The following is a 14,200-nucleotide window of genomic DNA, read 5'->3' on the forward strand; positions in this document are numbered from 1 at the left end:
ACCGGCTCATATCTCTAAAAACCTCCTCCCATTCAACAAATTTTAGCAGAATCGTGGTGTTCTCAGAACTCAACAATGGTGAATTAACAAAATTTGCAGTGTTACTGCACGAGATGTTACAGACAGAAAAAAACGATGTACAATTACTACGTGCTTCTTGGAATTAAAGATTTTTAATGCATGAAATCTCATGATATCTTTTCTTGCATCAAGTCTCATAATATTTCGCTCGTGTATAGGCTTGACACCCGTAACATGTTGCTAATATATCATTAAAATTTAAGCTTCAACTTTTGATGTCCTTAATTTCCTTAACGATGCAATTACGGCAGGATAGGCCATCAAACATGTGACAACAGTCATATCATAAAATAAAAACTTCAAAATTTGCATGTAGCTTGAAAATTTGAAAAATGAATTCCCCCCCTCCCACCCCTCAAACTAAGGGCATGGGTCCCACCAGGCTAGGATATGCCAAAGTAGTAAATTTAAACAACGTGAATTCCTAATAAAGAATGAATAAAATAAAATATGTATGAGGATAGGTGGCACGAACCTGGCGAGTGCTGTAGGAAAAATGTTTTGAAAAAGATCACCTGAATTGAGCAAGTGCTGGGATCGTATAGAAAGATGGTGAAGAAAGAGGGTGAGGTGGATTGTATGGCAGAGAAATAACTTTCAAGAAAAAAGCAATTTTTATGAGAATCTTGAATGAAATCAAGAATTAGTAGAAGTCAGGGTAGAAGACCCAGACTCTTTAGTTGGAGGAACGAGTATGTCTTTGTTGTGTTGGAACTACTACAGGAAGTCCTCACGAGTGATTGGTTTGTTGTAGAGTTTGAGGCAATGCCCATTGACAACTAATTTAAATCGAACAGGATCAAAAGTAGATAGCTGGGCCACTCCATTTGGACATACAACAACAATTTCATATGGTCCTAACCACATGCAATAGATGCTCTATTTCAACTGTGTTGTTTTTCCCAAGCTTGAGAGAAGAAGTATGGATTTCAAACTTCTTCAACATTGAGTTTGGACCATACAGATAATACTAGAAAGATGCCATTTCTATTTCACAAATATATTTCTGATTACTTTTATGCTAGAATATGGAGTTCCAATTAGGTTTACAATGGTCTTTCATCACCGTTTAATTCCATGTAATAAGCATCCCAAACAATGGGGATTTCACTATGAGTTCTCATGTCCAATATTATAAGAATCCACCAGCACACTAGTTTTCTCAACTCATTGATTGCACAAATCTTCAAACAACTCCCAAAATATTAGCAAGGATTTATCCCATTTCTTCAATTAGTATGATATGATAGATTTAGTGTGAAATTGTAAATCCCGACTAACAGATGCTAACTCTAAACCAGATGACTATATAACCTCGAGATCAAATATCTTTTCATATATCACTAGAAAGTTAGAGTTTGTTGAAAAAATATGATTAATAATGTGAATCAAGTATGGAATGGCAATATAAAATAATTCCAACATTAACAATGAGAGAAATGCATCTTGTTGGCCTTCTCAAGAATCTTCTAGTTCGAAAATAATAAAAACCTAAAAAAAGCGACAATGGAATGTTTGAATAATAGCGGATCTCCTGGCAATAATTATCTCCTTTGCAAACCATGAAAATCCTTCATTTATTCGTAACTCCCTTCAATCATTCCAAGTCATTTATGTGCTTGGATACCAATGTATGAACGACCTTCACTAGTGAAATAATAATACAAAATACAAAGTCAAGAAATGCCCACGCAAGGTCTATCATTGTTTGCCTTAAGCACCACATTGTATATGTAATGTTCCCGTTATAAAATAAATTATTAATCTAACTATTCTTAATGGGCTGATTGATTTAATATATCTCGGACCCATTTTTATTTTGTTTCTATAGTTTGTGCACTATTAGCTATGTTTGTACACCCTCGGAAAGTTTTCCCTGACGGGAATTTAAGCAAGGCTTGTAGGTTGTCATTAGGTATGCAATATGGATTAATTTCACTATATTGCAAATTCCTATTGGGATTCTTTGTTGTTAGCCATTTTGGAAGTGAAAGATCTTCCCTATTTGGTCATCTCGGTTTCCGTGGTAATCAACCCTCACCCTATTCCGTCACTTGTAATACTTCGCTCGGATTTGGCAAATCGGAGCATCATCCTTGGCAAATATTAATCGAAGGATTATTCATATTCAAGTCTCTACTATTGTCTGGAGTTCATCTAAATTTGTTGGTATTTTTGTATGATCAAGATCGCAGTCATTGTTGTGGTTGTATCACTTCCGACCCAAATATTCACTGACAATTTTTCCTCCTCCAACATTCTGTATTGCCCTTCATTGCGCTGCACGGCCTAAAACATAACTTCATCATACGACCTTTGATCTCTATCATATAGCCTTGATCTCTACCATATCAGAGGTACACCCACTGTACGGCTCCTACTCATTCACCATACGACCCTCCTTTGGATACCGTACGGCCTCTCCAACAAAATCCGTATGGACTTCTTGGACAACAATATCCGTACTTTCTCCTCCATACGGACCCCTAATTGCATTGTACGACTAATCTTTTCACATGTGTATGGGTTATCTGAGCTTCATCTCCACCAATTATCCAATCCTTTGTACTGGGAACATTACAATAAACACAACACAAGGTATCTAAACGTAGATCGGTATTTACTTGTCAATATTTGAAAATGCAAAACTTTATTTTTCTGTTGACCATGCTCTACAAACTTAAACTCTTGCAGAAAGGTTTTGTAGCCAAATGGAAAATTTGGTGGTGCACTTGTTTGAATGGCTGAGTATTACACAAAAGTATGAGCATAGAGATATGTTTTGATTTAGTGGAGAGGAAGTTGGGAGTATTAGAAAAGAAAATTGAGTGCCCAATTTTATATTCGAACTGACCAAGAGTCAATAAGGCAGACCAACATAATACACAGTGACTGGCATATATAGAATGCAAATGGTGTCAAGCATTTGTCAATCACCACAGTTCTTTGGTTGTAAAGATACATGTGTAGAGGGGTAGTGCACAGAGCATAGATTCAAAGTAATACATTAGTTGATTGTTCAAGCATTTATAGTAATGTCGATTCATTCCCATGACAGGGCTCATTACAGGTGATAGGATAAATAAAGGAAAAACGCTTGGCTTGATTTATGTTAGCCATGGGTTTGGAACCCGACCCCAATGAAGCATGAAGGTGATAGAGGATTATTTCCAAAATGCCCATCTGACTGGCAAATTATTATTGTTCACACTGGTCTTAGGTCAATGATTTGTCATTGAAAATAGATAAGAAATGTTATATGAGGATCAGATATCATATACATCTAGTTAGTAATTTAGGCATGGGTCCAATGTGTGCCCTCGAATAGTGATGAGGGGCACGAATGAGAGACCATGTATCTCCCTTTAGATCAATATATTTGAATACACCAAGAATGCATCACCGACCTTTTATGAAAGATGGTCAAACACTTAATATGAGTTCATTTCCACAAATGTAAGATATTCTACTATAATAATCATTCAATGGGGAATCAGTGGGTCTAAGCCTTCATGATACTTCAGAATGTATATGCAAGATATCCCCACCATTTGAGGACTTTATAAAGCATTGATGTGCTGTTCGAGGAGGTGCATGTGAGTGATAACAAAATACCATGGTGATCATAGGAATGAAAGTTCACATATACAAGCGACTCTCTAATTTAATTTTGTAGTATCAGATGGAACCCGATGTATCACTCCAAAAGAAAGTGTGATGCCAAATCCAATAACATAGTAAAGAGATGAAGTGGATATTACTATAAATAACCAGAGGATGACTATTTTCTTTCCAAGTTAGACCCAATACAAATGGAATTTGTCCTTAGATTGTCGAAGTAAATAAGTAAGGCCAATTTGAGATTGTGCATGATGTACAAGATATTCTCAAATTCTACGATCACCATAAACATCACTCTTACTAACTCTTGCTAGTGGAGTAATGTAATTTCCCCAATTTGAAATGTAATAATTAAATTAAGTAAATTAATTAATTGGTCCCAAAATTTAAATAATATAATAAAAGGGCTTTAATTAATTACTTTAATTAATTAATATGGGGCCCAAGTTAATATTTGTATTTGTGGTTCTGATTGATTTAATATATCTCGGACCGATTTTTATTTTTAGTTTCTATTGGTAAGTGTTGCCGTTGGCTATCCTTGTACACCTTCAGAAAGATTTTTCCCGACTGGTATTTAAGCACGGCTTATAGGCAATTGTAGGTATGCATTTTGGATTATTTCTCTGTACTGCGAATTCTCGTTAGGATTCTTTGTTGTTTGCCATTTTGGAAGTGAAAGATCTTTCTTACTTGGCTTGTTCGGTGTTGGTGGGATTCAACCCTCACCCTATTCCTTTGCATGTAATACTTTGCTCAGATCTGGCAAATTGGAGCACCATCTTTTGGTAATTATTAATTGAATGGTTACTGATGTTCAATCTCTTGTTTGGCTTTATTTCATAAATTCGAATTTGTAAGTTTTTGTTGCATGATTGAATCCACCTTCTATCGGTACACCATCCGCGACCCTTTGTTTGGCGCATCACGCAGTGCATTAGTCTTTGTTCCAGCATTACGATTCTACGTGGCCATCTAAGCCCATGCTAGAACATTACCATACCGTATGGCCATTTCTGCCTGTACTGCAACATCTTTATATCGTATGGCTCTCTTGGCTATTGTATGACTAATCAACACCACCATTTGTACTCCATTCAAAGCTACCATACGGCCCACCCCAAACAGTTTGTACATCATTGTTCACTCCATTTAGCTATACTGTGCGGCCATCAGGTAATTGGCCATTAGGCACACGGGACCATGGAGTAACTTGCCATCAGGCACACAAGACCAACAAATACCTGCCCATCAGGCACACGGGACCAACTAGTACTTGTGCATTAGGCACTTGGGACCAACGGGTAACTGGCTATCATGCATACGAGACAAACAGGTAACTAGCCATCAGGCACATGGGACCAATGGGTAGCTAGCCATCAGTTACACGAGATCAATGGGTAGTTGGTCATCAGGCACATAGGACCAACGGGTAGCTATCCATTAGGCGTACTGGACCAACAAGTAACTGGCCATCAGGTGCATAGGACCAATGGATAACTGGTAATCAAGCACATAGGACCAATGGGCAATTGGCCACCAAGCACATGGGACCAACAGGTACCTGCCCATCAGGCACATGGGACCGGCTGGTGACTGGCCATCAGGCACACAGGACCAACGGATAGTTGTCATCAGGCACATGGGACCAACGGGTAGCTGGCCATCAGGTACATGGGACCAACAGGTAATTGCTATTAGGCACATGGGACCAATGGATCACTACAGTGGTATCAGAGCTGGTGATTCTACCAGTCTATTGGGAGAATGGAGAGCTTTGACTTGGATTACACTATGGCTCAGTTTCCATCTGATCGGAGGGCACATCTGTTAGTCGAATATGCTAAGAATACTTTTGCGTGCCAATTGTTGGATGGTCAAGTGCAAGATGACAGATACAAGGTGGTTGGCGATGTCATTTACCACAAAGACAAAATCTATTTGGTACTCAAATTGAAGATGAAGGAATGGATTCTGGAGCAAGATATCAACACAAATATTATCAAACCAACACCCAATGATCATCTTGATGAAAATTTGGGTTTTGTCAATGGCTCTCCAAATGAGAAGGTTTCATTGATGGTTGTTCAACTTCCTGGAGATGCTATGGATGATTCCTTGTAGTAGCAACCACAGTGGGTTGAATATGGAGTTTACCCTTCAGTTGTGCCTATGTTGTGCATGACTGCAATTTTTCCATGTGAAGTGCTTCCTCATAAAAATAATAAAATCTACATGTGTTGTGAAGTACTTGAGAAGATCGATGATTACATGAAGATTATGGATCTGGATATTAATGTGTTTAATGATTGGTGCCCTTGGGATCTTGGTGGTTTTGGATATAGCAATGTTTATATTAGAGTGGCGCAGTGGAGCCCGAATGGCGGTCTACTCATCTCAATTGAATTTGTGATTGTGAAGAAGCATGGAGTTTTCAGCAAATATAGCAATCTGCATCTGCGCTTGGTTTGGGACCCTGGAGTTTGTGTATTGCTTGAGGACAAACAATCTTTGGTTGGCGAGGATTTGTAATGTCCCCAATTTTTAATGTAATAATTTCATTAAATCAATTCATTAACTGGTCCCAAAATTTAAATAATATAATAAAAGGACATTTAATTAGTTATTTTAATTAATTAATATGGGGCCCAAGTTAATACTTGTATTTGTGGTTCCAATCGATTTAATATATCTCAAACCTATTTTTATTTTTAGTTTCCATTGGTAAGTGTTGTTGTCGACTATCTTTGTACCTGCTCAGAAAGGTTTTCCCGAACAGGTATTTAAGCATGGCTTGTAGGTAGTCATAAGTATGCATTTTGGATTATTTCTCTGTACTATGAATTCCCGTTGGGATTCTCTGATGTTTGCTATTTCGGAAGTGAAAGATCTTCCCTACTTGGTTTATTTGGTGTCGGTGGGATTCAACCCTCACCTTATTTCGTTGCATGTAATACTTCGCTCAGATCTGGCAAACTGGAGCACTATCTTTCAGCAATTATTAATTGAAGGATTACTCATGTTCAATCTCTTGTTTGGCTTTATTTCATGAATTTGAATCTGTGCATTTTTGTTGCATGATTGAATCCACCTTCTATCGGTACACCATCTGCTACCCTTGGTTTGGCGCAACATGCAATGCATCTGTCCGTTCTACAACATTACCATTCCGTACAACAATCTCTACCCGTGCTACAACATTACCATGTCGTACGGTCATTTCTGTTTGTACTGCAACATCTCCACACCGTACGGCTCTTCATGCTACCGTACAACCAGTCAACACCACCACTCCTACTCCATTCTAAGCTACCATACGACCCACCCCAAACAGTCTGTATATCACTGTAGAAGCAAGAGTATTCCTCAAATTGTTACAAAGGATAGGCTTATAAGAGTCTTTTGAGCGCCCAATCCTAAAATTTCTTGGGCTCAATCTTGGCAAATGATGGGATATGAGAACTTCCTTTGAGTTTTGAACTGATCTAATGCTTTAATGATTGCTAAAGCTTTCTGGGAAATGTTTCATAGTATGTCTGACCTCCTGACAATTGAAGGATCTTGGTCAGTATCCTTCCACCTCCACCTTTTATTTGCACACCTCTTTGTCTGTAAAAAGTTTGACAAACTGAGACACAGCTTTCATTAATTCGAATTGACACAAATGAACACATTGAGGCCCAAATGAACTTCTCCAGCATTATCATCAGGTCAGAGTTTTTATTAAGAGTTGCAGCTATCCAATATTTTGCAGGAAGGTTATATGCCCCAATCGAAACCAGTATTTTTCTCAGATCTACCACGAATGGATCAAAACTAGCTTACCAATCTTGTGGAATAGACCAGCACTTCTCGCATCCCTGGACCTGCTTTCAAAAATAATAGTTTAGGTTATTTGTCTGGGTAGATGACAAAAAAACTTTTTACGAGGGTCCTAATAGAAAAGTCACCTCCCCAACACTCTTTAATCAAGCCTTTCGACAGTCCAAGTGTTGCTAAAATCCTGCAGATCTTCCAGTGGCCCTAGCTCCTTGAATGTGGGGTTTTAGCCAAAAGGTCAGTGTATGCCTAGTCCAAATTAGCCAGTCTTTCATCTTGGAGAATGGTTCTTTAGCATTGAAATCTCACAATTGCAAATTCCTACGAATATGAAATTGCTCCCTATGCTGCTGAATTGCAGCTGTCTGCATTGGAGAAGGGAACATTTCCCTCGACACAGAAGCTCTATGGGGTTCAATATTATAATTGTGAATGGCATTGATTTGCAATGGAGCTCTGACATTTCTCCATAGCACCAAACCAAGTCCCTGCTGATGTTTCAAAATCTGAGCCCATCTTTGTCTTTGCTAACTCTGTGGAATGGTATTCAGATCCTTAAACTGACTTCTTGCATTCACAAAATTTACAATTGTCAGTAATATCTGTGTTTAAGCATCCGAATGATGGATCATAGAGCAGATCTAGAATGTTCGTATAAAAAAATTCTATAGTTTTCTCCAAAAACATGAAAATCCTACATTAATGGACTCTGGAAGTTTAATGTTGCTAATAAGAAATAATCTGTTTGATGTAGCTAACTCTTTTAGATAGAAAAATATTTTATAATTAATTACAAATTTTAACAGCGTAAGAGTCTGAATTAAGGAAATTACATAGAACCTAAGCATGGATATGGATTGGTAGAAAAAGTTAACTCTGATCTAAGTTCTATCATTTTAAGATAGAACAATCGAACAAAAAGTAGCTTTGGTTTCCAGATCTTTTCCACGTATAATTGTTTTATGATAAATGAATCTTCAGTTTGGATAATGTTATATAGTGTTTTAAAGGAAACAGATGTTTTTGCTGATGTTACGCAGAACTGAGGAAGTGTCTGTAGTGAAGTATATTCTGTGGTGTGGGAAGATTTTTTGTAAAAACAGTCATACGTCAAAGCTTGTCTTGGAAAGGAATTTTAAGTCACCTTTTGCTAATTCTGACTGTTTTTTCCTCTGGGTAATTTTTATCATCTTAATGGCTTAGCATATAGTTGTTGTCCGGCTAAATGGGTAGTTAGACAGTTACCAGTGTGGACACAGTTGTGTTGTTTCGTTGGCACCATTTCAGACATTATAAATGTCGTGAATACTTACGTATTTTGGCATCATTATCATTGTATGAAGTATCATTGTTATAATTTGGCATAGTGGAGTGGATTGATTTAGTTGACAGATTTGATCCTCAAATGTTACCATTGATATGGACTTTTTTGTGGCCTCATTATTTTGCCGGTAAATTGAATTGTTCAGCTATGTGTGAATTAACTGATTGTACTTCCTTTGTGCTGCAGCCAAATGCAAAGACAGATAATAATGTCACTGCATTGTTATCAGCAGTCGCTGCTGGTTCACTTCATTGTGTTGAACTTCTTGTGAAGGTACTTATGTTTCTTATTTTTCCTTTTTCTTCTTTGAAGTATTCAGCCAGTCATGTCTCTTTCCCCACAAGTAAATCTACGGAAGTTCTTGGATTTTGAAATCAGAAAGGGAGTTAAAGTGGGTTAAGGATATTTCATCTTAGCTTTTAAGCTTACTTACCCTGAATGTTAAATCGAAGCAAGTTGTCAGGACATGCATGGTTGTTGCAATAATTTATTAATTACTAAATACTTGTAAGAAACAGAAAAATATAATTTCTGTTTTAGAGGGAACAATTTCTTTCAGCATGCAGGCATGGATTAGACTTATAATATGATGAATATGGTGAAATTTCAATGGCTATGATAAATGCTTTGAGAAGTAAAACAAATTGTGCAAATTTGATTAAGTTTTTGTTATGGCTGTTATTGTTTGAGCATTCTCTATCTCTTTAGTAGTCAAGGTTGATCTCAAGGCTTAGTAATTGGTGTTGCATTTTTCGAGGGATATGTCCGTTTACTAAATTTTTTGCTTTCTTTTTTTCATTTATGCCGTGCTTGTGTTGAAATCAAAATCTTTAATATATGAGAAATATTGCTAATCCTAGACTTCCTATATTGGTTACTTATTAGTTTGTTTGATGGTTCATGTTGATGGCTGTACAGAGAGGTGCTGATGTCAATGTTACTGCGGGTGGAGCCACACCCTTGCATATTGCAGAAGAGAATGGAAATGAAAAAATGATAATCTGCTTGCTTGAGGCTGGAGCCAATCCAAATGCTAGAGATGATGTATTATTCTTGGTGGCATTTTTTTTTTTGCAAATATTTTCGTTTTCTAAATTAGTGCCGGGTGCAACATACAATGCATAAAAAATGGGAAAATGTGGAATCCATCTGTTTAATATTCCTTTTGTTTTAGATGTGGAAGAGCTGGATACAAAAAGAAAAACAGCAAGAGTTATCATGGACTCAAGCAGATATGCTGTATATACAATAAAAAAAGAAGAGGACCTGAAACCGTGTTTTTTGCATTTATCTTTATTAGATATGGTAAGGGTCTCATTGTTTTCAAACTGGGTTTTACTACCATTTCCCTAGACTGAACTAATAATGAGGAATACATAATTAGATCCTATTACCTTGAAGTCTTACGGAGATTGATGCTCAAAGGAGCAACTTGGTACCTCACTTTTAAGCCACATATTGAGTATTATAACAGTTTATCAGAATAACGAGCTAATGATTTTTTAAATCCTAAAGGACCTCAGAAGTACTGTTTTACCATGAAGCTAATAAAGCCTCTATATGCCATGGTCTCCCAGCTCAATTTTATTAGTTCTAATGTTTTCTGATAAATAATCAATCTAGGTCTGCAAAATAAAGCTTTTGGGTAAGTTGTGTGTAAATGATTTTGGGGGCAAATGATTTGGATTGTACTCTACCATTAGGATGAAAGCTATGAAAATAGGTCAATATTGGGGACAACCAATGCAAAAGGAACCGTCCTGTGAAAAGTTAAAAGAAAAAAGAAGTTAAATGTGCAACCTTAATCAAAACTCTTAATTTGTTTCTAACCTGAATATTCAAAAGCTAATAGAAAACTCCAGAAAATACATTAGCTAGATACATCTGCACATCATGAACAGTCTGTAATGTGTCATGTCCCCTTTCTAGCGACACAATTCCTACAGTAGATTTGCCTATCATCGACTCTCGTAGGCAAATGATTTTGGAGATAGAGAGAGTCATCCCGTTGCCAGATGATTGCATTTTGCTCTCGGAGAGTATAATTAATCCCACATCCAGTAAGTGGGGCCTACATGTTCTAATGTTGAATTGAGATTGCACTTTTAATTTTATAAAGTTATTTATTTAATTATTTAATAATAAAGTGCATTATAATAAGATATTATAAAAGACGCTTCTAGAAGCTTCCAGTGACTTCTCAAAGAGTGAATAAATAGAGGACGGGAGGCACCCATTTGGACATGTGGTTTTGTGGATTCGACTTCTATTTTAGTTGGAGCAATTTGTAGTCATTTGGTTTGCAAATTCTCAAATTATCTTTGGGAACGAAAACTCCCATTGATAAGCAATTTTGAGGGTGTGGAATATCACCTGAATTATTGCAAAACTGGAGGTGACGTTACAGTCATTTCATCAGGGTGGAAATCTGTGGCCTAAGGCCAAGTTGGGAACTCTTGCATTTTTGATTGTCTGAGAAGAATCAATTGCCATCCACCAAATTATTGCAGAACTGGCAAAATTCGGGCCAGGGCTAGGATGATCTGCCACACGGTTACATTAGAGGTTGGGTGATTTACTTGAACGAGCCGGTAACTACTTCAGGACCCTTTTTCGACTCAATCTGGGAACCCATTTTCGGCGGATATCCAAGGGTAGGTAGCGGGGGTAGAGACTCACTAACCTCAAGTGCTTCTAGTCAGGCATTTCACATGAGCTGCATACTGCACATCTTCATAGTTTCGGCCACCCACTCCAGTATTGGCAAATCCGTTAGCAAGTACACGCATTGTGAAAATTCGAATGTTGATGAATTCGGCAGCAGTAACAATATAGTTTCCATCAGTCTGGGCGCCATTTGAAAGGTTACGAATTATAATAAATAAATCGCACAAAATACAGTGGTAATCAGGTCGACCTTGATTCGTGGGTTCTAATTGCAATGCGATGGTGAACTCAGGACAGTCGTCATTCTAATTGGAGCAAAGACCCGTGCGGCAGTTTGGAATGAATCTCCAGATTGTGAAGGGCAGACCCGAATCCATTAGCAACGTTACAGTCAGGCAGAATCCATGGAAGCAAGAAATCTCAAGTTCTTGATGTTGTTCCTATTATTTGAAAACTAAGTACATTCAAACATTGTTATGCAATTGTTACAAATACTGTAAGGATTAGTCATTACCATCTGATTAGTAACATAACTGTCCTTAAAGTAAATTTACCTAAATATTGTTGGTACTACCATTGTCCATTACATTTGTTACAGCCGGCACATTTGGTGAATTGATTGAGACATCACTCCCTTAACCATTTAATAGTTTGTATGCCCAGTTTTGGCAAATTTTATAGAACATTATCTTTTTATAGTACAGTTTCAGATTACATGACAGGTGTTTTACGAATTGTCTCAGTTTAAGCATTGGTTCTTTAGTGACCTTTATAGTTAGGGTCATCTCATAATGGTCAACTACATAGCATACCAAAACCTCTATACTAACAGGAGCAGGGTCTAACTGCATAATTCACCCCACATAAATGAAAATTGCTTACCAAACTAAAATCCGCTACCCTGGAGGTGCCATGCAAACAAACATGCCTAAACTGAAAATGGTTGGCCTTATCCTATGTCACAAGCTTTGAGTTTGAGTTAAATTTCAGCAATAATGGAATTCGACAAGGAGAAAAAATAGAAAGAACTAATTAATTTAAAAATTTCTTCATATAATTGAAAACAAAAGTAACGTTTGCATAAAATTATCAAAAAGAATTAAAGCTATATTTGTTTAGTATAAACAAAAATTAAATTAAATCTAAATCTGTAAAATTTAATAGATCAGCAATGTGAAATCTAAATTAGATTTCTAAAATATTAAAAATTTAATTTATTAAATGTAAATATGAAAGATAAAATTAGAAGAGAAAGTAAAACATTGAAATAAAATAGGATTATAGTAAAGGTATAATAGAAAATTTATCAATAGAAACCTATCATAAATTATAAGATTATTATTAAAAATTAAAAAATGAAAAACTCTAAATGGACTAAATTGCCACTCACTATGTGTAATGTCTCGAAGGTGAACTCGGCCTAAAGGCGATTTTGGCCCGCAGGGGATCTCGTCTAGAAGGGGATCTCTATTTGGAGGCAATCTCGATCCAAAGGCAATCACGATCCGAGGGGGGATCTCAACCCAAAGGCAATGACTTCCGGAAGGGGATCTCAATCCAAAGGTATTTGCTTTGATACAACTGTAATGTCCCAAAGGGGATCTTTGTCTGGAGGCAATGTCGATCTGAAAGCAATCTCGATCCGAAGGCAATCACAGTGCGAAGGGGATCTCAACCTGAAGGGAGATCTCAACCTGAAGGCAATAACTTCCCTAAGGGGATCTTGCTCCCAAGGTATTTGCTCTGATACCATTGTAATGTCCCAAAGGCGAACTCAACTTGAAGGTGATTTTGGTCCGAAGGCAATCTTGGTTCGAAGGGTATCTCGTCCTGAAGGGGATCTTTGTCCAGATGCAATCTTGACCCAAAGGGGATCATTATTCGGAGGCAATGTCAACCCAAAGGCAGTCCCGACCCAAAGGGGATCTCGACCCAAAGGTGATCTCAACCTGAAGTTATTGACTTCGCAAAGGGGGTCTCTATTGAAGCCAATTGCTTTGATACCATTGTAATGTTCCGTACACATAGGGGAGGGATGAAAACACACAGGATTGACTTGGAGTTGCCGCATAGTGACCAAATGATGGAAGGTATCTGTTGTATGGTGATGTCCAAGAGGCCATACAATGATAGCCAGTAGGCCACGCAGTAAGATGAAAGGCCATACGATGAGACATAGGGAAGGCATACAAAGTTGCTAGTCTTCTTTTTGGTGATTGTGTTGATAGTCTATCCTATGGGGTGAGGGAAGGTGATCGTACGGACTATTGGCCATAAGGGATGGAGGGGTTGATGGTGTATAGGAGTGTAGAACTGTAAAAAATAATGAGTGTTGTGAGTAAAGAAGTTAGTAACGTTGGTAAGAGGGATTTTACTTGCTTTATTGATAATGCAGGGGTTGTCCAATCACCTAGATATCAATGCAAACACAAAACAAACATGGGGCAAAGTTTGCGATATTTCAGGATCACAACTTCCTTAAGAACTGTATGTTCCACACCTCAGTTTGATCGCGATATTGTTATGTTGTATGTTATATACTCTTCTAAATGCAGACTCTTGGGTCTCTCTCTATTTAGAAGCACCTTGTGTTTGCCAAACCGTACCCACCCCGCTCGAACAAGGCAGCTGACATAACCACACTAGCTCCATCCTACACTTTGCTTGTTTATAAACAATTTTATCACT

General features: G+C 37.5%; 1 protein-coding gene across 2 annotated transcripts in view; it reads left to right on the top strand.

Moving 5' to 3' along the window:
- Positions 1-14,200, top strand: part of LOC149576642 (E3 ubiquitin-protein ligase KEG-like) — a 291,838-nt gene that overhangs the window by 116,064 nt on the left and 161,574 nt on the right. For both annotated transcript variants that reach the window (XM_089818713.1, XM_089818719.1), the window contains exons 6-7: positions 9,032-9,118; positions 9,764-9,889. In XM_089818713.1, the coding sequence (XP_089674839.1) occupies positions 9,032-9,118; positions 9,764-9,889 (213 nt within the window). The remainder of the gene's footprint in view (positions 1-9,031; positions 9,119-9,763; positions 9,890-14,200) is intronic.

Source organism: Cupressus sempervirens, chromosome 1, assembly GCF_028749045.1.
Source record: "Cupressus sempervirens isolate cs-2001-9-10 chromosome 1, ASM2874904v1, whole genome shotgun sequence".
In the NCBI taxonomy this organism is placed as follows: domain Eukaryota; kingdom Viridiplantae; phylum Streptophyta; class Pinopsida; order Cupressales; family Cupressaceae; genus Cupressus; species Cupressus sempervirens.